The 25,417-nt window shown below is 40.5% G+C and overlaps 1 protein-coding gene across 1 annotated transcript in view; it reads right to left on the minus strand.

Annotated features, from left to right (window-relative positions):
- The window catches only part of arid5b (AT-rich interaction domain 5B), a gene marked incomplete at its 5' end in the record, with an annotated part of 73,470 nt that overhangs the window by 19,020 nt on the left and 29,033 nt on the right, over nt 1-25,417 (minus strand). The window contains 3 exons of the mRNA XM_079280480.1: nt 1,014-1,293; nt 2,977-3,140; nt 22,962-23,192. Of these exons, the coding sequence (XP_079136606.1) occupies nt 1,014-1,293; nt 2,977-3,140; nt 22,962-23,192 (675 nt within the window). The remainder of the gene's footprint in view (nt 1-1,013; nt 1,294-2,976; nt 3,141-22,961; nt 23,193-25,417) is intronic.

The raw sequence follows: 25,417 nt of genomic DNA on the forward strand, positions 1-25,417 counted from the left end.
GCCCACGTTCCCATGTGTCTTGCATCGAGATGAAACATAAAACAAACACAAACACTGAGAACAGTTTCAAGAGACCAGAGTGATGTTTACGTGCATGTTTCTCCTCTCCGTCCCGTGCACACCGAGTGCAAGCTCAGCATCCGACCTACATTGGAAAATCTTTCATCTTGGGCAGACGTGTTTCGCATAAACGTGATGTTCTTTTAACATTGTTAGAGGACGTTCTTGGCCTTCACAGGAAACCCCTTTGACAAACTGTGAGAAGATATTCTCTCCTTATATAAAAGCAAAGCCAAAATGGGCTCTGACAGGAAGTCTCCAGAGTCTTTTACCACTCGATGTGATTTTTCTCGACATAGACAATTATTCCTTTAGTTTATTGTTACCGCAGATTGAATGTGTTTTTATAGTTTAACAGCAGTGTAATTTAGAGATGTTGGGCGTAATGCCTGCAGTAGTTGGCAGCCATCTTTAGTTTTTCCCCTAAAGCTCTAATATTATGGATAGTTAGAACACAGTCTGCCCTTGACTTGACTGAAAAGCAGCTACCGGTTTCTCTTCTGATCACAACAGGGGGCACTACAGGTAACGTGGTTGCAGATGCTGATTAAAATCCACACAGGGTTTTCCCTGCTTATCTTACCATCGTGTATGACTTACAGAGTGCAATTCCACTCTGATATCTAAACTAACACTTACTTTTCTTTCTTTCTTGTTTCTTTTCTCAAAGCACAGGACATTTTTGGAGTTGACAAACATGTTTGTTTTTTCTTGCACGGACATTTTGAACAGGTTTGGTACTTTAACGCTTGCTCCTCCAGGTGTCTTTTACTCTGATGCCCTTATCAGCCCATTAACCTTCCCCACTGCCGATGTTATGACCTAAATCTCCAAAATAACCCGCGTAATGTATCCACACTAACTTTACTGTCAGGCCTTTGAGTCTAAACTAGAGCACTCCATGGTTTAAACATTGCCAGTGAGGGAATAAGAGAATAAGTTGTGCTACTCACTCTGTTTGAAGCCGAGGAAGGGGATCCTCTCTATGGGCGTGTCTCTTTCTTTCATGTACTTGTAGAGCTCTACTAAGAATGCTTGCTCCTCTGCTTGGCTCTCCTCTGATGTTTCCTCCTCTTTCATTTCCTCCCTCTCGTTGCTCTCCTCTTTTTCCTTTTCCTTATCCTTCCCTCTCTCCTTCTCCTCAGCTGAGGATCTCTTGCTGAGGCCGTAGGCCCTGTGTTTGGCTGCCGGGGTGATTTTTCCGTTGGGTACCATTTTACAGTGAGGTTTGACCTGTAAAGAGAGAGTGTAACTTTAGATGAAAATGAAACCCTTAACAGACTCTTAGACAAATGATTTCAGACAGTTTGGATGAGATGTGTTTGGGTTGAAGCGCAAATAAATATTTTACTGGCAGCCTCTTGTTGGTTATCAATGGAGCAGATCTTCCTGTCATCACAGATTAGTTTGACTCCAGCTCCGACAGAGAATTGTTTTTTCTGTCCAAGGTTATAAGAATAACAGCAGTTGAGGAGCTTATATAGATATTTCCTTCACTTTGAATTACAACCAAAGTCAGATAAATATTTCATGACATCGCTGGGGCTTTAGGAAACTGAGACTGATATTTTTTTTACTGTATTCTGGTATTTTATACACCGAGAAAATACGTGGCAGATTATTCAATACAGAAAATGATATATTGTTTGACGTGTTCCATATGTATGTATATCTGCACTGTAGGGGTGTTGCGATTTCCAGATTTTACGTGATATTTAAAAAAGGAGTTATTGATATCATGTTGTTAATACACATGTGATAATATTGTGTAAATATTTGAACGCCTCTTAAATTATTTTAGATATACAGTTATGATTACAGTTTCTCACCACCTCCCTACACAAAGGATTTCATTCATTGTTTTCTTCAGAAAACGATTTTGGTATCGGAAGCGGTCTCGTTTTCGTTTGCAGTCTGAGTAGTATTGACCAATCACGTTTGAGCAGGATGTGGTTGCGTGCAGGTAAACGAGCAAAAGAGGCGGAATTGGCCGAAAATGCAATGTCGGCACCCACCGGCTATCATCTGACGATGATTTTGCTTTTGTTAGCTAAAAACAAACTGGTAACTGAGTTCAAACTGGCTACTTGTGAAATCCAGTTGTGCACGTTGTTTCTCAACTCCAACTCCATTCTCTCATCTCAAGCTGCTAATCGGACTCTACACACTGGCAGTTATCCGGATATCCGCTGGCTACACCAGAACCCCAGAAATATTGCCCGTTGTCCCCGGAGGCTACATTGACGACGGACCGACAGCCGACGGGTTCCTAGATTGGCTCAACCCTCAACGTGGGTGGCCGTCACAGATAACTCTACACTGCTGCCGTGTCTCTCACATTGAATTGTTTGGGAAATGTTGCAGCCTTGTTTTGTCACTGAAGATATATAGAATATCGGGAAAGCAGCTTTTGGACCTGTATTGTTTCAGGATAATCCCATTGAGATTTTGCATCTCTTTCACAATTGGGCTCTGGTCAAGATGGCAGCGTACATAAAAACACAAATAACAAAAACGAAATAGCAAAAAGGTAAAAACATAAAGAATTTCACATTAAAAAGATGACAGACAAGTTTTATGTTGTTACTGCAAAGCTAGTACATGAACGAGGACTTAAAGCTACTATTTACTGTATAGTACTCTTCATATCATGTACTTTTGCACATATACTTGTATAATTCACATATAAATGATATCAGTCTATGTAATGTGTATATTGTACAAAGCTTTCTTCATGTCACCTCTCCAATTTCTTTAACTTCATATTTGACTGTACTTATTTTTTTAATTGAATGAAGAGTTCTCTATCTCTTTTCTTACCTCTGTTGTGCTGTGTGATGTGAATATGTGCATTTCCCCTCTAGGATCAATAAAGTCCTGTTTTGTCAAATGTTATCTGCTGTTATCTTCTCTTACCTTGGTAGTAGTTCTGCTGTCTGGGCTGCAGGGGTCCTGTGCTGCCACTGCTGTCGGCCCCTGGGTTGACCCCGATGAACCTTGACCCTGAGCCTGACTCTGGGAGTCCCTCTTCTGAGAGATGGACAGCTTCTTCTTCCGAGGTCGCCCCTTCAGGTTAGGAGCTGAGGGAGAGGAAACGGTGACAGTGAGAACAGCCATGTAGGTGGAAACACGTGCAGTTAAAGCCTTTGAACAAGCACACAGGTGTTTTCAGTTATTCTTGCTGATCAGACCTCTGCTCGGGTTGAAGGTGGTCGGAGCGTTGACGGGAATTATTCGGTCGCAAATCTTCATCTGCCAATAAGAATGGCAAAGGTGAGATTTGTCCCGTTCTAAGAGGTTCAACAAAGCTAACTCAGGAAGATGTCACTCGCTGAGTCTGTACACGCCCACACAGTCCTGAGAAGAAGTCTAATCGGGCAGCTTAACTGGAACCAATTTGCAGAGGCTATAAATCACTTTGTATCTTCAACATTTGGCTACGTCTAATGTTTTTATCTGCAAACCATCGTCAGTGAACTTTGAGAGGAAGAATAAAAGAGATGTGAAAATGTTTTTAGATGTATTTCCAGTCCGGGAACTAGCTGAAGAGGAGGAGGCTGTGACAAGAACATTTACAATCAGGGAAAGGAATTTTACAGGCCTGCTAGCCTGTAGCTAATTATTTTTAAACTGGATTAGTGCAACATTGTGGTGAATGAGGTAGCAGGCTGCCAAATTGCTCCAATGTGCTAGTAAACACAATCCTCAAATTCCCTCACAGCCTGAAAGAGAAACTACATTTAAATTCAGACAGATGTATTTTTAGGAATCGAGATGAGGGTGTCGCAACAGTCTTAGTATAAGACTGTAAATGGAAAAATTTGGTAAACCTTCAAAGGGAAGAACAGTTTCTGCTGAAAGAAATATTTGATACAGATGGAACAAAACCTCACAACATCTATAAAGTGGATATTTTTGTTCTTGTTTTTTTCACATCTCATCATCACCATCAGCATAATAAAGAATTACATTCCACTCAAACATCGCAGATGTACCGATCACCGTGGCTTTATTTCTCTGGTTAGCCTGCTCACGTCTTAAAGCTGAACGCTGTTAATTAAAAACACATGAAGCTGCCTGATAGGAGCTCTTTGTTTGAAAGGCTGGCAGATATAATTGCTCAGTTCACATTACACACACAATAAAGTATTTAAGCCTTCCAAGTCCTTTGTACACCCACGTTTATGTCAACCCGCGACTGTAATGTAACTTCTTGGCAGAGTGCCTTGCCTCCACGCAGCAACACAAACAGAGATAAGCTCAAAGGAGAGAGAAAGAGAGAAACTTCAAATAATCCAAGTTCAGTCACGTATTTCACAGCGTCAACATTCTTTCTTTCCATCTGCAGTGACAATTAAATCACATCCAAGGTTGTTCTCTGCCAAAAGGGCTATGTGATTATTTTTGTCGGATCAAATTCCCATCATGAAAATGTTAAAACAACACTGGAGGTGAATAAAACTAAGAGGCAGTCATTAGAAAGGGTAAAATGATCCCGACTCAGCATCCTATCACTCCATGTTGTTATTTTCACAATCGCTACGTTGTGGAGAAACAGTGCAGGGGAAATTCCAAGGGCATTTGTTGTGCATTTGTCATCCCTTTTGCACTACAAAAACAAGTTTTCAACTCTGTAACCTTGACTTGGTACTTAGCACTGGGTGTGTTTTCTTCCGCCAATGTGTTTTCATTCTTAAGCTCACTCCGCCTGTTTTAGTCTGCCAATTACTCACTAATGCTGAGAAATTACATAAACGCTATTAGCTACGTATTTACTTGTGTATATTTCTGAAGATACTTAATGCCACATACAGCGTTTATAGCCTGAGCTAATTTGCTGTGCTTGAGCCCCTGTAAAGAAATCCATATGGAAGTAGAAATGTACACTCAGTAGAGTGCAGATCTCCGCCAGGTGCGTCTGCAACGACAACTGCTGTATTGTGTGATTGAATGAATAACCCACAATTGTCGAACCCCGGTCTAGACACGAATGGGGAGAAAGGCTCCATAAAAACACACTTCATTGAAATTCACAAACAATTGTATGCATTGCATTGTATGCAGGCAATTGGCCTAATGTCACCGTATAAGACACTTCATACTATTGCCAAAAAGAAAACAAATCCCACCAAGCTCTCTGCCCATAGCGGCAACTGAGTGGCGGCGATGTACTCAGCAGTTTGTGTACTGGTAGTTCAGTTAGCTGTTAGCCGTTAGTCAAACACACCGTCTAAAACATTAAAAGTTAGCGCACTCATCTGTGTTATCGCGAGCGGCCCCTACCGGCCAGGGGCCACTTAATTAAGAGTAGTGAGTGACGAGTCAACGGGCAGACGATGGCAGTGTTAAACAGGCAATAAAAGCATGCAGTCATAACCGGGCACCCAAAATATTCTGCAGTTTGCTGCAACAGAATGCAAGATTAGCCGTCGACAGACACATATATCCACACGCACGCGTGACCGATTGCATGATCCTCCTGGCGGAGACAAAACACAAAGCATAAATAGATGCCAAATCACAATAAATGTGCTTTTCAACTAAAACCTTCAGAAAAGTATCTGATGATCACATGCCAGGCATGCACACTGCATTAACAACACATATGCGATCTTACAAAGCACAAAGATTATGTGACATATGACATTTTTAGGAGCTATATTCTTCAAGATGTGACATCAGTTTAAAGAAACGTTGCGTAGGTCTGAGTGAGGTCACACTCTCACAATCACCAACCCCCCCGACACCCTACACTGAGTTACATAACCTGCCTGTCTGTTTACATCTTTCATCAGGTCAAATACTGCTGCGTAAGAAAATGCTGCAGCGTAACAGATGGCGATACGACAGCGAGTGAGTTTAAATCTATCGACTTTCTTACGAAGGACAAACTAAGCACTAGTTAAACAACACAAGCAGATATTACTGTGCACTGGGGTCAAATGGTGCATTGTGTATTTTTGTAAACTTACACTGACAGGCACACAAGGCCAAGTGCAGGTGATCTTTCTGTGCTGCAGATGTTGTGCAGAACTGCTGATCTGCTCTCCTCGTGGCAGAGTTGCATAAGGGAGGAGTCATCAGCTTTAGAATAACACAAAGAAAATCAAACTGACTCTGTGCAGATTGATTTTCTAGAATGGAAACACAGACATTTATAGTCTGCAAAAAACAGAGCCAACATCACACGGTAATGATTTTACTGCACCCTGAGAGATGTGATATTTTTACCACACTGTGGGCATTAAGTGTTTTGTTTTTTTTGTACTAGAAACTAAAGAAAGCATTTAAGTATTTGGTCATTTCCTCGACGAGCCAAAAATGGGCACTATAGTCATACACCAACAATCTCTGCTGACCAAACTGCCAAGTTCCCTTTTGCTTCCCATCGAGTTACTTATTTCTCAGTCTGTGGCTTTCTGCTTATCTGGGTCTTTGACATGACTTGGAGACGAGTGACCAGAGGACTGGAGGACTCTTTCCTGGTCCTCCACAAACCCACAACCACACACACACACACACACACACACACACACACACACACACGCACACGCGCGCAGGTAAAGGGTATTCTCAGGGGTGTGAATCCATCAAGTCTTGTCACAGAGCACAGCCCCTGAGCTATGGAAGTCACAGCGACTATAGAGGTGAGATGCACAGCCTGACAACTTGATCCCTGGGTGCAGTCGGACGCTCTCAGCTCTTCACAGCTTTACAACGACGCGTCTTCTTCTGATAATTTCTCCCCCCTCAGATTCAATTAAATACAAGCCCTAATACCTCTGTTTCACTGCCATTCAGTTGATGTCGATGACAATGAAAAAGTCATTAGAGACAGACAGCTCAGGAAGGGTTCTGACAGTTCTATGCATCAACAGAGTAGAGCCACAGGGAACCACAACAAAATGGACTGATTGATTGAGAGGCTGCTGGGAATGGAGAGACATTTCAAGCCGGCTGGAGAATTCAACTGACGGAGGCCTCGGTTGATAACGCTCACGAAATTGGCTGAGAAAAAAAGCTCAATATCTACGTGTGCTAACTTCATGATCGCCTCTTTAAAGGAGGGTGGTTTCGAAAGTCCTCTTCAAATCAGACGGACACATTATCACTCTGATGGGGCACATTACTTTGTATTTGATTGGCAAACTGAAATTAAAAACATACTTTGATTTATTGAAGTAGATTAGCGGCTGAATCATGTCTTCATTTAGCAGTTTGGGATAACACTGATCAGTGAAATAATCTGTTACAACTACAAATGGTGCAGTGGTTACTTCTTCCTTTAGGGGGTCAAATTTGATCTGTTGTTCAGTACATGACTTTGGGCCGAAGTGAATTATCTCTGCAACTATTGGGTAGACTGGCACAACTTCACAAAATAGTTTTGCAGGTATACTAACTCCTGTCATTTGTGTCTAGCTTTAATTAGCAACTGTTAGCTTGCAAACCTGCTGAACAAAGACAGTTAACATGGTAAACATCATACAAAGTTGACATCACTACATGTTAGCATGGTGATGTTAGCATTTAGCTCAAAAACCTCCCAGAGCTGCTAGCGTGGCTGTAGACTTGTAGTCTTATTAAACTCTAGAATCCAGGAGTGGAGGAACCGTTATTTCATGATTTTCTTTGCAATATTCTCAGTAATCATTTTAAGGAAATGGAAATGAGGCTGTTATCAATGTTGATCATAAAAGCTTATAAAAGCTGTTGAGAAATACCAAAGTACAGAGTGTAAAAGTTACTAATGACGGACAACACAACTCTGGCTCAACATCAGGTTACGCAATAATATTTAATAATTATGTGAATATTAAGTATGAGATAGTTACATCAAAGAGCTTTCATCCCCCATGCAGATGGACTGACTGACTGAATAATTAATTACTAATCTGCAAATTAAACTCTTGTCTTCACTGAAACTCTTAAATTCGGCAGTTTAACTTCAACTTCCTCTCACAACAATGAGGTCCAAGTTCAAAGAGGTGAGGGAGGAGCTGGGGGAGGATGAGTCAGGCAAGTAGTGGTCGGTAAAAAAAACATGTTTTGGCATATTTTGTCATCTCACTTGGTTGCAAATTCACAAAAGGCCTGACACCCACTCAGCAATTATCAGCATAGCTCTCTGCCAAGGGTAACATTCATGTTGCAATACACGGCCTTGTCTGTATAGTACAGTGTGTCCCCCAGGACAGAACAGAATACAAAACAATACAGAACCATTTTTAATCATAATTCACCTCCTGTATGAACAAGTAATGTCTGATTAAGTCCACAAAGCTTTTATGAGATCAGAGTGACAAGACCAAAAGGGCAGCATATAAATACCAAGTAAAGTGACGAAACATCCCGTCAATAAATGTTGAAACAAACCACATCTTTAGATTAAATAATATATATATATATATATAACCATTGAAGTCAGTTCGGCAGCACAAAGACATAGAGTAGAGTTATATTCCAGCTCCGTTATTATCGATGTGAATTCTCTAAGAGCGATCCAGTTAGTCAATTTGAAGTCACCCCACATGATGAAGGGGCAGAGGACTTAAAAGATTTTTAACCAAACACAGCGTGAAGTTGTCGGCAAAACATCCGACGAGTGCAGACCACAAGGACCACAGCTTCAGGACGGATATGAATGTGCACAGGTGAGAAGGATTACTCTCCTGGGACGGATTTGTAAATGAAACTGTAGCTGTGAATACGCCCACACACAGACAAAGAAAGGTTGCTCATGGTCTGCCATACACGGTTACAGTGGTTCCTTGGAAATTTACAGCCAGTCATAAAACACAAGGCTCCATGACAGACAGTACTTAAACCCTGTAAGCACTGGCCAGATGCATTTTTATGGATGTAAAAATAAAAAGATCCTGATAATGAAGCTATAATACGGCTGAAAACTTTTTAGATGGAAAACAGAAGCAGAGTTTTGTAATTGAAATAAAACTTGAATGCAATAAAATAGAATTGAATAGAATATGAGTCATGGGTTCCAAAATATGATTCATAAGAAACAATAACATCACCTGTCAGAGTGAAAAAAAAAGAAACCAAAGTAAATAAAACAACAAATAATGAATAAAACCTGACAAATCATGATACAAAACAGCCTCTGATACAGCTCTTGAGCCACCGACTTTAATCTGTAGAGCAGCGGAGCATTAAATGTGCGATCAGTGAAGTGATATTACACTTTGGTGGAACATTTTAACTCCACTGGAGGTACAGGGATGTGACAAGGGAGGCTGAAAAGCAGCAAGTTAACAGTACCAGAGAGAATATAAAAAAGGCAGCGATGACTGATTCCTCAGCCAGCAGTGACAGGCGACGGCGCGTCTTCACTCTACATCAAAGACCTCAAAGGTTGGAGAGATTTCAAGTGTTTCTGCTCAAGGATGGCATGCTTCTGACCACAGTTTGAGGAGGTGATGGAAAAATGAGGTTTCTGTGTTTCTATATGATTGAGAAACATGCCTGAGCAACAGTTTCTAACTGAGCACATATGTACACAGCACATTTCCTAGGGTATATATATATATATAGGAATTATTTTGACTTACACTTGTTTTAGGGAGATTTGCCTATAAAGTATAGTAGTATAGTAGTAGTCAATTCTGCTGAGTATTCATAATCATGAAAAGAGATTTTCAGGTTTTTGCATTAATAATACGTACATTTAGGTCACATTATTGTTGTTGTATTATTATTGTTATAATGCAGGTTAAGGTTCCAAGGAGAGGTTTTGATCTCTATTAGTGCTCTGGAACATTCCCCATTGTGTTTATCTCATGCACACACAAACACACACACAGACGGATACACACGGACAGACGGATACACACGGGCGACTACAGGTGGCGGCAATGTGCAAAGAAATGCATCAACGTGTCAACAAAGGCAGGGAAGAAGAACACAACAAGCTCGTAAATATGGATGTAAATGACAGCAGGATTTGAAAAATAATTTTGTCTGCTCGAGCAACCACAGACTAGGAGTGAGCATCAAGCACTCCCTCCTCTCGATCATTTTGTTACTGACTGTAGCCAACGTCGCATTTCACGTACTAATATCAAGCATTTCTGACGGGCTCATAATTCTCACTTTGTCACATCTGACGGCAGAGTTATTCCTCTGTTCCTGCGCTCGAGGCACATTTCCGCACACAGTCATTGGAGACTCACTGACAGCACAAAATGTTTTTAATGAACAGTATTACTTCAAGCATCTCTGTCCTCGCAATCATCAAAAATTACACAATGTGCCCACAGAGTGAGACAGAGTGTGTGGGTGGACAGAGAACACTGTTTTTATTAATCATCAAAACCTCCGTAGGTTGATAGATGTCACAAGTGTTAATTCATTTCTCACAATTATACAGAGGGAGATCATCGTCAATAAACTGCACAACATTTCACAGCAGAATGTAAGAATACAGTGTTACATATTAGGCAAACCTCAGGGGGTTTACCATCAATACACACTGGAACATTTTCAACACTGGTGTTATTTTCTTGCCTGTTTTCGCCCGTGAATGCAACATAAGAAGATATTTTCGTACTGCTGTGGCTGAGAGCTATTCTGAATTTAATGAGGAATGCATTTGGCTCCATCTTAGGCATGACAATGGATACTAGTTACTGCTATTACACAAACACAGCCTCACCCTCCAATAAAATAGACGGAGAGAAGGAGGGAGGGAGGGAGGGAGAGGAGTAAGAGAATCACAGAGAGAGAGAGAGAGCGAGAGAGAGAGATAGATAAAAAGAGACAGATGAAGGAAAAAGGCAGCAAACACCACCAAGACGAGAGAAAAATGTATCAGTTTTGTGTTTGGAGAGAGCACCTGTGTCAGGAACTCTGGTCCTTACTGACACAAACCCCACTGCAACACACGGCTATTAGAGCATGTGCCCGAGTGAAAGGCGGGGATTAGTCCGGCTTGTTACTAAAAGAGCTCTAACAACCGTCCCCCGAGGTGCAGCCGACTCATCCGCAAGTCCTCAACAGCTTCTTGTAAAGAGGTCTCTCCACACAGCACTTTGATTGTCTCTCAACCTCTATCTTATAGTGCATTGGGAGTTTTTTCATTTGCATAACCGAATTTTCATGTTTTGAGATATCTGAGAGGTCTGAAATGTCCAATTACAAAGGGGCTTAATTTAATTTCACTTGTGATGCTCGCAGCATTGAAAACAATATATTTAAAACTGCACTAATTGATTATTTTTGAGCGGAACAAGCTGAAAACACAACAGTGGCATTTTTATCACCTTGTAAAATAGTTATGGGGCAGTTGTTAGGAAACAACATTTGCCAATTTTCACATACAGCAGACGTGGAGCAACATTAGCATTCATTTGGAGTCACATTTGTTGCAGGGTAAGTCCATATCACTCTGTTTTGGTCTCTACCAACTCCTGAGGGAAATATCTGAATCTATATCTGATGAATGCTCCCATCTTCCAGCTACATTTGTCTGTCCTCGGTTTGGTGCTGAACACGTCAACAAGAAGAGGAAAACAGCTGCTGCCTGAAACAAGGTTGATGAGAATGGTGAGATTGAAACGAAACAGTAAAGTTGTATGTAGCAGCTTTCAACAAACATGTGTCCATATCCTTGGAACTACTTTCAACCGAACCCCCCCCCCAATAATCTGTGGATTATTCAGAGAAACAAGGGCAATGTTTCTGGAAAGAAAGGTTGCTTTCAATGTCATTGTCAAGGCTGTGAGCACCACAAACTAAATCATATTTATCTCAATTTTTGGGGGGTGGAGACAAAAAACTTCTGAACAAATTAAGACACGAATATCTGCATGGTTCGATACCAATAGTGTTAAGTGAAAAAAAGACACGCCTCCTTCGATTAAACTCCCTATGTCTAATGGGCACCCATGTGTTAAGTATGAATGTATAAATATCTTGACACTAAGAGACAGGAACCCATGTGAGATTTTCTGGTTTGGGTTAGATTCTCACCAGATCTCCTCTCCCTGTTGGAACAGCTCTGACACTCCGTTCCCCTCTATTTCCCAAACCCATCATTTCCTATACAAATACTGCATTATATCAGCAAGTCTGTTTTTATTTTCCTCAAGACAATTCCCCTTAGCTGGCTGACTGACAGCTGTGTGTGCATGCATCATTATCTCCTTCACAGAGCCTAGTCTGTAGCCTGTGGCAGACCTCAATCACACAGTATTAGAAATGACTTCGGTTTCCACAGAGCGCCGCGCTGTTGCAGCTGCAGGTGCGCCGAGCATTAATACGAACCAATGGGATGTATGTGAACAAGTTGTCCTGCCCTTCTGGAACTACAGACATGTAAAATCAGGTACTTGGTTCATTAGATTCAACTCGCGGAAGCCAAGACATAATGAGTGAGAGGGTTGCGGACAGTGTTCCTGTTCCTGGAAGGGGAGGTCATTGAGGCCAATTAACTGAATGGGTGTAAATAAAATCAACGTGCTAATTCTGAGAAGCATCTCAAAAAACACAGGAATCACTATCTACTCTCATACTAACTGTATTACTGTACTGTACTGTAGGAGCAATACGAATTCACTTCAATCTTTCATTTGAGTTTGGTTGATGTTTAAAATTCTGGTCAGGTCTGAAGTTTCAGTCTGAGGTTTCGGTATACAGTCAGGTAATAAGGTCCACAATAGAGAGACTATGCTAATGCCTTGGTAGATAATGCGCAGTAGATAAATCATGTTTATAGATTGTTGTCCTCCTCTATGGCCTCTGTGAATATAACAAGATTGCTTCCAATTGCATCGAAATATGAGCTTTATGCATGCGAACACACCGCATAATAAAATACTGCGCGCATGGATATGGAATAAACAGTCTCGCTTGCCATTTTAAACTGCAGCCCACCACACCGGCGCTATTATCTGGTGTTTATATTCTAATATGTGACTACACTGTAAAAAAATAAATAAAAATGCTGCTTCTTTGTGTTAATCCTGACAATTTGTCAAATTTAAATCCAGCAGCACTGGGAGGAACACATCAATTCAAAGTGAAATCAATTCAAACCCCCCCCCCCCCCCCTTCCTCCGCCTCTTTCTTTGACTTTCTCCCACTCGCCTGCTTCTCCTATCTATTTCTCTTTCCTTTCTGTAACAACTATGTGAGCGGCAGTAAATGTAATTACAAAGGGGTGGGGTTGAGCATGTGTGTGTGTGTGTGTGATTGCTATATGCATGCACAACAAAACGCAACATTAAAAAGCTATTATCAGAAAAGGGGACATTCTGGCAGATATATGGCGGAGGGCAGCTCCTGCCATATGTTTGTGGAGACGGGGACAACAAGTCAGGTAGTAATTATAAATCATCATCAGGAGGAACCTGTCAAAACGCGACGCCGGGCACGCTCTGACTAGCGTTGCCATGGAGACAAGCCCACTTCTCAGCAAGTGTGTGTTGTTTACCAGGAAATTAAAAATACTCTCCCGTATTTATATCACGCGGTTATAATGTTGTGTTAATCGTTCTTCTACTTTCTTCTACTTTCGTTTTTCGACTATGAGCACTGTTAAAATGTCTCTCTGTGTGTGTGTGTGTGTGTGTGTGTTTGTGTGTGTGTGTGTAAAGGATTTCTTGCCAAGCACAACTAGGGAAAGAGATTTTTCAGGGATAGAGTTGAGGATAATTTCGGCTGAGGTCATGGTTTTGGTTTTACACCGATTTCCATGCCATCGGGTTCAGGCATGTTCGGGGGTTTACAATTAGCAGATGGGCATGTAAATGGAATCCTCTCACCACAATAGTAAAGTTAAATGTGTGTATGTGCACATACATAATGCATTTGCCAGTAATGAGCTCACTTCTGTGACCATACTGTTGCTGTACACAGACTCTCCATTCAGACCGTCACTGTTAATATTCCTCAGCCGAGGAGAGAGGACGTTCTCCTAAACCGTCATGACTTTGTCAGTTTCAATTTTACATACACACCTTTTCCTCCTTTGCATAGACTACTTGAGTTACGCTTTTACATACACCAGATGCCCATGAATCAAATTCCTCTCCTTGCCATACAGGCTATTCAAACTAGTATTTCCTGAACAGTTTACAGTGAGTGTGACTTTTCACAGAATCACATGTAGGGAATGTTTCTGGAACGTTTCCAATTGTGTCTGACAACAATGGCGCTTTCAATTTCCATGTCACCTCAATCCATTACCCTTCCAGGAATCAGGATTATTTTCACTTAAAACAAGCTCTGAAAATTAAATACATCAGCAAGTAAACATGAAAGCAATTTAGGGGGAACGTGGTATAAGCGCTGTGTGAATTTTGCTGCTTTATTATGGCAGTCAACAGGAGAGAAAAAAAAGGGTAGTGTTCTTAATTCATTATTTGTGTGCCGTTGTGCATTCTCCCCCTGGGGAGAAGCAACATTACTCTTTCATCAGATCAAATGAAGCGAAGCCGTGCCGTTCCAGGAAGAGCCAATTAAACTGTTCAAAGAAGTTTATTATTGCGACGGATTATGAAATCGTTCTCATCGGATTCATTGGGATGTGTGTTCCAACAGGGGTGTGAATGTGTGTACTTTACCACCGCGCAAACTCATAAAGGCTGTCGACTCCCGCTTTCCATTTGCAGAGTAAATAGAAAATTATGGTACGCAGTCACAGTGTCACATGTTTCACAAGAGTATTTTTACTAACTTAATTTATAGTCAAAATAAGCTGTAATTATAGGCAGAAAATTATTTCTTTCCTTTTCTTTTTTTCTCATTCCGTCCACCTCATGTGATCGCCTCATGACGGTAGCGCCGCCTGTTAAGTACTTATTAACACACATCACATTGAGACATGGCTGGGTTTAAGCTTAACCCAGATCCACTGACTGACACACACACTGAGGAAGGCAATGACCTCTGACCCTGGAGAGCTTCAGAGTATCACCCAGTATTTAGCTGAAGACACACACACACACACACGAGACAAAACCTGGGTAGTGTTGGCTGAACTCCACCAAGGCAAACTATCTTCTGTAATAACTCAGCTTTTCTGTCAGGACGAAAATAAACGAATACACTGCGACAGAATACAGGCTGTAAATATCTGACAAGTGAACATATCACTTCAGTGTTGGCAAGTAGCTCTTAATGGCTATTGTTCCAGGGGAGGACATTGAAAAATAAATCTAATTTTGCACAGAAATGTTAAGAGCACGCAGAGGGACTGTTCCAAATAATACACACAGTGTCGTTCAGGGAGTGCCAAATGTAAAACATAGTTAAAGTTACATAATGTAGAGGATTTGCTAAAAACGGGATAACCTTCAAACGCTTCCACATCATTGATAGACTGCAGCAACAACTCTTTGGGACCGGGGCTTTAAAAATACAGTATTTCAATTTGGCTTTTTGGGGAGAGAGAGAGAGAGAGCGAGAGAGAGGAGAGAGAGAGAGAGAGAGAGAGAGAGAGAGAGAGAGAGCGAGAGGGAGGAAATGGGGAGAGAGAGCGAGGGAGGGTGAGATGAAAGGGAGCAGTGGATAAGCTTCAAGGCTTATCCTATTCATTACTGGAGGAAAAGGAAAATCACAGCATCGACCTATAAATAAATGAATGCCAGGATAAACACGAAGCCCATACATCAATAAAACATATGTATTCTAATAGATCACGCTCGAGTTACACTTGATGGGACTGAGTCGGCCAATGAGCCCAATCATGGGGACTTTATCATTTTTGAAAAGCGACGCAACATTAAGCCATGGTGATTATAAATAATCATCATTTCCATAACAAAATAGGCCAATGGATACTTTTATCTTTCATTCATTTTTTTTCTTGGTTATACGCGATTGTATTGTATTTTTGTCAGTTTATTCAAATAATCTACAAATAATTGAAACAACACCACAGGCTGTCCCCTGCTCTTGGTATTTTCAATGTTCTTTAACATGAAAGTAGCAGCATATTCTAAAAAGTTGAACACTTTCTTAAATACATTTCTAAAGCAGCTGCCAGCAGTGACACTGTAGGCGTTCTCTTCACCCAAGAAATGTCTGCGTCATATTTGGGGATAAAACAACAACAACCTGGAAACATGAACCACATCCATCACTTCTGGTTTAATCCTCGCTGTCATCATGTCGCAATGGTGCAACAATTATTTTTCGCGTCACTAAATCCGAAACAACAACCGGCAACAAGCCTCTACCTGCAGACATGGGGAAAGATGCCCGACACTTAACCCAGCAACCCTGTGAGCCGTTTCTACACCAGCCTCACAAGCAGAGACAGACTTTGTAAACAGCATCTACAATTACACCGATGAGTCAGACGTGCTCGCTCCAGGTTGCAACACGCTGTTCTGTCATTTTTATCAGGGACATTCAGGAGTTGTATCACAACTCACATCTGGGATTTTGTGAAAATATGACTCACAATATGTCGTCTTTATACCAGCTACAAACCCACGGTATCTTTTATCATGTCAGTCATAATCTTGCTTCATTTAAAACTATGCTCACCAACAGTGGCTCTTCCACATTTGACAAGTGTATTTATGGAATAATCATCGAAGCCATTATGAATGAGGTCAAGCCGGCCTGGTCAGCTGAAGTGTGAAGTAATCAGTAACATGCTCTGCAGTTGCTCAGAGTTTTAAATTACACAACTCTTTCTTTTTTTTATACATCTCCAAGCCTGATAATGACCTGTCAAATTATTTGTAACCATCGTGCCAAAGTCAAAGTGGTTAATTGCTTTGTGCCTCTTCAGGGAGCTATGTTCACATACCAAATCACTTTTACGACATAAATTCTTTGATTCACATCCTACATCTGGGACATTTTAATTTGCTACGAAAATCAACATGCAGCGATATGAAAGGTACTTGATGAATGATCCTTCACAGTCAACATTTCAACACCGTTATTATTTTCTGTCAATGTTAACATCTTGTGGTACCAGAGTTGCAAGCAGGAACAAGTCTGAAAACTCTCTTTGGTGGTGCGTTTAAGGACACTCCGACGTCCAATGTTTAAAAGTTTCCCACCAAAAACAAAACACTGCATTCATTAACTACGATGTGTTGACAGAAAAGTATACCCTGAAGAAAACCACACACCAAATAGGATAATGTGAATTTAGTTGTTACTTCCATTTGAAATGGTTCCTACTTGGCAGATAACTCTCAAACTTGGATGTCGGAGTTTCTACAAATGCAGCAACAGGGAGAGATTTCAAAACACTCACAGCTGCAATAACATATGATGATAGGGTGACAATAAAAAGCTGACTAAATGTTTCACTGTGTTGGATCACCTATATAAAGTAGATTTTATGTTACTGAAAACAGATTTTCATACTGAAGTGAAATGAAAAGAAATGTCTGCCTGAAAAGGGAGGAAATCTCCAATATAAATAAATATTCAAGAGCGTATAGGTTTGGTTTTCAGACTAAACTAAATTTGTGTAAATGTTATTTCCTGCACTCTACATGATTTTATAAACATAGAAAATACCACATTTGCATGGCATTGGTAATATCCTGCTTTCCACAAAACTATATAGTCTATAATGAAAGAAAGAAATAGAAATGCCGTGTCAATTACTGTATTATTAATACATAATCCCTACTTAACATCACATGCTATTGTATGGGAATCCACACTATAAAGAACGCTGTCCTTTCTGTCTTATCAATATTTAAAATTTGATTGTTCAATTCTAGCATCTTTTTTAGAAAAATATGAATTTCATTTTTAGCTTAAAGTAGTGACTGCGGTCTCCCTCTCAGGCTGCAGGCACATCCTCTGCATATCACAATGTATGTGGCCTGAGAGGCAAAACCCAGGGCAATTAAAGACCGCATTATTATTCTCTGCTGCATTTGAGCTCATTGCTGTGAGCGTGTGGCGATATATAATTGAATCGTTTTTGTTGAGTTTATCAACACCTCACTGCTCTCATCTAGACTTTGACAGCTGGACATTCAGGGGAGGCTGTTCAGAACGAATTTAGTGAGGAAATAAAACCGAAACTGTTAAAGTGGCGTAGACAGAAATAGGATGACATGTTATGATCCTGTAACTGAACTAAGAGTATACCTGGACGCTCTTTCTTCCTCTACTGGTCAATTATCCTCGACAAGCAGCGCTGCTTCGCTGACAAACCTTTGCACTGTAAATAACAGGTCCAGACTTCTAAAAAAGAGTCTCACCCTAAAACCCAGATGCTTATTTATCTCTCTGCGCTGTTTGCCAAAAATAAATAAGCAATATGTGTAGAGCTAAAGACATAATAGGAATGATCAGGAAGACTGTGTCTCATTCAACCAAAGAGTGCTAATGCTGCTGATGCCAATAGAAGAAAAATGATTTTAGTTAAAATAGCACCGTGGCATCAATTCAGCCTGTGCATACCATGAATATTAGAGCATTAAATAACACACATCCTGCTCACAGTGTGTTAATGCTCGTCACATAGCATGGCATGTTAAGTTAAACTGTATGCTGTGCAGCCTATAGTGCATCTTTCATTTTGTGTCAAACCATCATTTTACCAGATCTTCAGTTTATTGTTATAAAGAGTCCACGTCCTGATTGTGAAATGAGACTATGCAGCTACAATGTGTGCTCTTTTCTCCTCTAAATTTCTCCTCCATGGCCTCTGTATACCATCGACATATGGCCGATGAAAAATTCATGGGCTGGCGGTTAACACAAATCTGCAGAGGAGATGGGAAAACACGAGCTTAGCAAGCAGTTTGCCGATTACATTAACAGACGGGGCTGTCATGGGACGATACTGGCCTATGCATATCACATCTAATCTGATTTCATGTTTAAAGAGCGAGCGAGAAAGTGGTTCAAGTTGTGGAAACAATGACATCATACTGTATGTTCATCTGGTGGCCCAACCCAATCAAGCTAGCAGGACTGCATGTTTTTGTAGATAGTATCTCAGAGTACAGGTTTGGAATTTAAGCATGTTTACTGGTTTTCAGATTTTCCCCACCTCTTTTACTCCAGTGAAGTATTTTTCAGTATCAGTTTCAGTTTGAGGACGAGTGACTGAACAGGAAATCTTTATTTTCCTGTCAAACACAGATAACAACTAACTCAGACATGTAGAAAAACATCCACGTAAATACACACAGAGAAGCCACAGATGTACCAAACTAGCACAAACGCACAACACATTACAAAAATAGACTGTGTAATTCATGATCAGTACATCTGGACAATGTTAAAATACTGAAGCAATGAATTGTGTTTTTTTGTACTCCTCCTACCCTGGAGGATTACAAAAAAAAAAGGATTCTAAAGGATTGCACTGGAAATGTTTCTTTTTTATAAAAATCAAACCAGCACGGAGTGAGAGATATTTCAAACAAAACACACTGAGCTGAGCGTGAAATATACAGTTTCTGTGCCAAGTAAGAGACCTGAGGAATATAGGACAAATGAAAAAGAGCAAGAGGAAGAGGGGGGGGGGGGGGGGGGGGGGGGCACGCTCCACTCAACTGCTTTGCCTCAAACTTGATTGCCTCACTAACTTTCAAAATACTGTTGATTTAAGCAATGTGCACATAAGGAGTGTTAGGTTTCTGGAGGAGTGGGGGAGGGGAGAGGAAGGTCAGCAGTTTGGGAGAACAGCTTTAGAATAAGAGAAAATGGGAAATATGTTGGTCATAATATTTTCCTTAACAGACGCCCAAATGAGTAGCTGTTGTTTAAATATATCATATACAGCACCTCGAGGTTGCGCTTGCAAATGTTTATGTTATTGCTTTTTAGTATCCATGCCAGATGACTGTGAGAAATACTCGACAGAACCATGACAGCTAATAACAAAACCTTGAACCTTGTCATCTGTAATTCAGTGTGGCAAAGGCCTGGCACACTCAAACTATTTCTGGCTTCTTCTCACAGCAGAGGAGTCTCAGTAGTGCCAATATTATTACAGCGCAGTACAGTATGTAAGTCCTTTATCCTTCGGTTTGTATAAGAGCTTGTTTTTCCATTCAGTACACAATGAGCACTGTATTACAACTTACATTTCCTGTTCTGCGATTGTGCGGCGGTAAAATTCCTGCTGGCAAGAAATTATATTGGGGACACGAAGTAGCATGGGTGTAATCAATCCACGCTGGCAGAGAATGCATGATAATTATAAACAAAAACTGTGTCATCCCCCGTGAGGGCAGCAGCTGCAGCGGTGACAGAGGGACGCTGAACATGAATATGGATCACAGGACTTAAGATCTGGTAACTGACGCAACCGCAGTTTTGCTCCAGCCGGTTCAAAAGCACGGCGTGGACGAAAAAACACATGAATATAGATCGAGTTCAACTGTCATTGTCATACCAGGGACGACTTTACATCATCCAGTAAAGCGAGAACAAATACCGAAGATATCACAGTCATTATGTACACAGGAGCCGGAGCATGTTGACGTGTCACTACTCACCTCCAAAAAATACATCAGAGCAACCGCACACCACACATGCTCGAATAAAAATATGCTGCTGTTTATATAATAATCTGTACGTGATTACGCTGTATTTACACCGACTGCAGTGCTGTGTTGAAACCATAACCAGACTATCAAAAATAGACTGGATTTCACCAGCAGGCTTTCATCTGATGGCTACATTTCACATAATATTGTACCAACAGGCTTTGTGAATTCCTGCCATAGCACTTTTTTTTCTCCCTGAGCCTTCTCTACCCCCTGAGGTACACTGACACACTTCTATGAACTAGCCTCGACAAGACGGACGGCTATTAGAGCTGCCACAGCAGATTTGGCTGAATCTAAAAAGGTCAGAATTAGCATCGAAAGAAGCATAGAAGAAAGTGCTAAAATTGTTCCCCAGATTGATTTTAACTTTTTAATATTTCAAAGCTGCACAGTATTGCTTCTTATGCGTCCACAGTGCTGGTATTTATCGTAATAAAGGTGGATTTAATATGCCGTTTATAGCTGCTCTTTTTATATGCAGCCCGTAAATGGCAGGAGAACTTTGCTCAGCAGTTGTGTATGTTTCTAAGCACATATGTGCAAACATTCACGTGTGTGTTTGTGCCTAATAAGTAAGACGCCCCTGAGGCCTTAGTTCACTTGGCAGAGTGGTGGAAATGACTTACCTCTGCTGTTTTTCAAACAAATCACCCAGGAGCAATTCAAGTGCAAATAAAAACCTGCTCCAAAACTAGTAAACCTTTATGTGAATGACATTAGAAATCTGGTTGCCTTAGTCAAAAAAAAAAAAAGAACTCCCTTAGGTTCTGCAAATAAACCTTTAGCTTAAATGTGGCTCACAGAGGAATGGCATTATTCAGCCAAGTGAATGAGCAATAGCAGCCACAGGATGTTAGCGTTACTATTCATAACTTATTTTCCAATGCCTAAAACCATTTTCCCTTCTGGTCTCACCTCTGCTGCTCTCTTAAAATGCAATTACCTACAGGCAAATTTACAGGAAGAGAAAAACAATGACTTTTGACCAGAGGAGCCGTTACTGTGAATGTCAAATTGATGCTGCACAAGAGCCCGCTGAGCTCCACTGTGCTACCGAGCAGAGGAAATATAAAGAGAGATGAATCACATTACTCCTTTGTTTTAGCTCAGCTCGGGGTTAATAAAATGTGTGGATTCATGAGCGGTAGGGAAAGCACAGCGAAAGGCCAATAGACATGTTCAAGCACTTCAAAATTCCTCACTGGAACCACAACATTTTTTTCTTAGGTGTGACTTATGAGGGTGTTAGAATGGCGGCCACTTGTGTTCGTAAACATAAAAGAAAAATGAAGAACATATTGAGAGCAAATGATAAGTCTTAATTAACTAAAATAAACATTTAAAAGCTTGTTCAGTTAAATGGCTTTCATTCATTTGGTCAATGAAAGACCAAAAAGGAAAAATAGAAATGTTATAAGAAACAAAGGATTGACCACAGCACACAAACGTACGATCTGCACACAAATCCAAATTACAGCGATGAAAAATGAAGCATGGACGTCCTCATAGAGAGTAATAAACAACAAATATAGGAATACCAATTTCTGTTCATCTCTCTTTAGTTTAGCAAGTTGACCACAAACAGCTCTGTTGGAGATTAAGGTTTGTTCTGCTAGTAGCGGCTGATGTAGCCTCAATACGCGAACTGCAGTCTGGTGAGCTAACTTCTTTTTAATTCCACACCCTCCAGGGTTTTTTTTCATTTTCAAACTTCTAGTACATGTCGTACAAATAACTGATGCTGACTCAAGTGACTTCACCTCAGGCAATTCATCTGATTTCGCACAACTCCTTCTGGAGCCACAAAAGGATTCACACAAGTTTTAGCTCATGTCATACAGAGTACTCCCCGAGACCCGTCAACACACTGTGATGTGTAAAATGATATGGGTGCTCATTGCATTGACAGAAAACTGTAAACAGGGCTGTTTCTCCCAGTTCATGAAATGCTGTTTGTTGTTTACATGTTTATCACAGGACAGTCTGTGCTGTATTTGGCTTTGAAACTCGAATGGCAGTTTTCTTTGCCCTTTAATGGTCTTTATTTTGATAGCCAGCCATTACACAAAGTAGAATTTCAAATGTGATCAAGTACATTTTCTGTTGTCAAATTTCTTGGCCCAAGAAAAGCATACACTTTCCATTTTCCACAAAAAGCAGACTTCAACAAATAGTCACGCAAACCAAAATGACATAATTGAAAGTTTGAGATGAACCGTACTGTGAGAATGAGTTTTAAGTGCGTGCTTACGTCCAGAGCTCAGGACATGAGTACTTTGATGTTTCATGGGCCATAAACTGCCCCTGTAATGGCTGCTGGCATTGCAGATGAGCTAATATGATAACTATCCAAAGGCTACAATCAAAATCGCCAGCTGCCAAACTCACCAAACTCGTCACAGATGCTCTCGTTCTGCAGCAGGGCCGGATGTTCGAAGGTGTCCCGGCAGTACAGGATCCTCGTGCTACCGCCCAACGCAGCGATGCCGCCCAACGCTAGCACCGTGTGGTCTATGAGCAGAGAGGACGGCTGCTCTCTGAGCCGCGCCAAAACTGAGCGGAACCGGCAATACTGTGGATAACTGAGGACCAGAACCTTCCTCCCGTCCTCCTCCTGGCCTGAAAAACACACAAAATACAGACAGAAACATTAAATAAAGGAAATATTTGCAGGGAAATAGAGAACTTTTTTTATTTGTGTAAGTGCTCCTGTAAGATTTGTAGAGAATGGCAACATTTCATTTTACATGACACATTCACTCTACCATTTCTCTTCAGATTCTACGACTTTATTTTCTCTCGTCGATCATTCTTTGGCTACGATTATATTCTGGCACATCTGCTGAGCTGTTAAAAATGATACTTTTTACTCCTCACTGTTGGCCTTACATTTCAAGGTTGCCTGTAATGTTTGAGATCTTAAACTAAGTATTTTTGTTGTACTGTCACGTTTGCTAAGTACCACATGAATCTCAAGAAGGTAAGTATGAAAGAATGTGATGAAAAAAATCCAACAACAAAGAAACTTTTCATGTACATATTGCTTTGAGAGATGCCAAAACATTTATTTTATTTTCATGAAATTCCAATAAATGTCGGGAAGCAATACATCTTTGCCAAATGCCGCTTTGTCCAGTACCAAGCATTACCCTGATATTCCAACCGTTCCCATCCAACACATATTCATTTGTCTCTCTGCGTGTTTCAGGAAATGCATCCCATTCAGGACGCAACATGCCCTGAATTTGCTGTAACGCTGTGACTTTAAAAGGTTTCACACGCTTTCCTCGTGGTCATAATACATTTCACCAGACTGACATGACGCATGGGAACTTTACAAATAGTTACGTTGTTGGGCTGCATGTTTGAAATGCTTGACATGCGTCGCTGATAAGAGTGACAAGAGGAATGATACAACAACAGATCTAGATGCTTGATATTTTGATTGGTAAATTTGTATTAATAATTACAGCTTTCCATCTTGCTTTAAGATCGACGGCCTCTGGTGTAATAATGTATTGGTTGATAACAAGGCTCACTGTTTTACTTATGTGGTAGGGAAACGTCCCTTTACCACCACATTGGGTGTGTTGCTCCTGATGTGTGTGTGTAATTAATATTCCACTGACCTATGGAAGTATGGAAGATCGACTGAGGCATTATTACCTGTGACTGACTGACTAACCTCTGGACAGGAAGTACAAACTGAGCTGACGTCATGAACTCTCATAAAAACCAGGAAGAAATGTTGAGAGACAAATCAAACTGTGAATATCAAACCACCAGTAACACCTACCGAAATTATGAGTTCCAGAGAACTAAGTGCTCTGGAGTGTTTTTTTTACCAGCTGTGACAGTGACGCTGGTATTATTTTCACCTTGTGAGTCTTTGTGTGTCTTCAGGGTATTCTGGAGACAACGGCATGAAATACCAAGGCCGTCTCGTTTGTATTTATTAACAATATCTGTTCATGACATTTACCCTGGCATCACACTTCTATAACAAATACAGAACCAGCAGACTATAAATGTTGATAAATGTAGCCTCTTCAGCTGTGAAGGCCACATGTTACTGATGCTGATTAAAATGACATTTATTAACTTTAACAGAACATCTAACACCCACACGCAGCAACAAAAATATCGTAACAAATAAATAACTACATGCTCAATTATTATGTTTTATCCCGCAGTGGATGGAACTGGTTGAATAAGACACTTTAGGAGAATAAATACTTTAATGAGCCAATTTGAACGTTTAGAAGAGACATTTTCCAATTTTTTGAAATTATATTGGACACAGCGTTTCCCTTGTGGTACGTTTCAGGAGCTCTATGTTAAACTGAGTCTCATTCGTCTTGTCTGCCTTTAATGTTTAACACTCCTGCCATAAAACAGGATTAAATATTACCCACCATAAACACAGAAGGGAAATGACATGACATGCAGCATCATACACAAAGAGATATTTAAAAAAAACATAAAATAGGTCTGCAATGTATGGCTATAGTCATAATCGATTAATCTGTCAACTACTTTCTCGATTAATTGATTAATTGCTCAAACCATAAAATATCAGGAAATATAAATCATGTAACAATTTTCCAAAGACATCTTGTCTTCAGACGTATACAGTTTAATATAGCAGACGAAGAAAACCTGCAGATATTGACATTTGAGAAGCTTAAACCGCTGACTTTTGGCATTTGTTGTTACTAATATTACTCACATGGTTAAGGAATTATTTTAAAAAAAATGTCCCGATTCATTTTCTGTTGATCTGCTCATCGATTATTGACAAATTGTTAGAGCTCTAATATAATACCATACATGAATATGAGATG

Source organism: Melanostigma gelatinosum (assembly GCF_949748355.1).
Source record: "Melanostigma gelatinosum genome assembly, chromosome: 12".
Taxonomy (NCBI): domain Eukaryota; kingdom Metazoa; phylum Chordata; class Actinopteri; order Perciformes; family Zoarcidae; genus Melanostigma; species Melanostigma gelatinosum.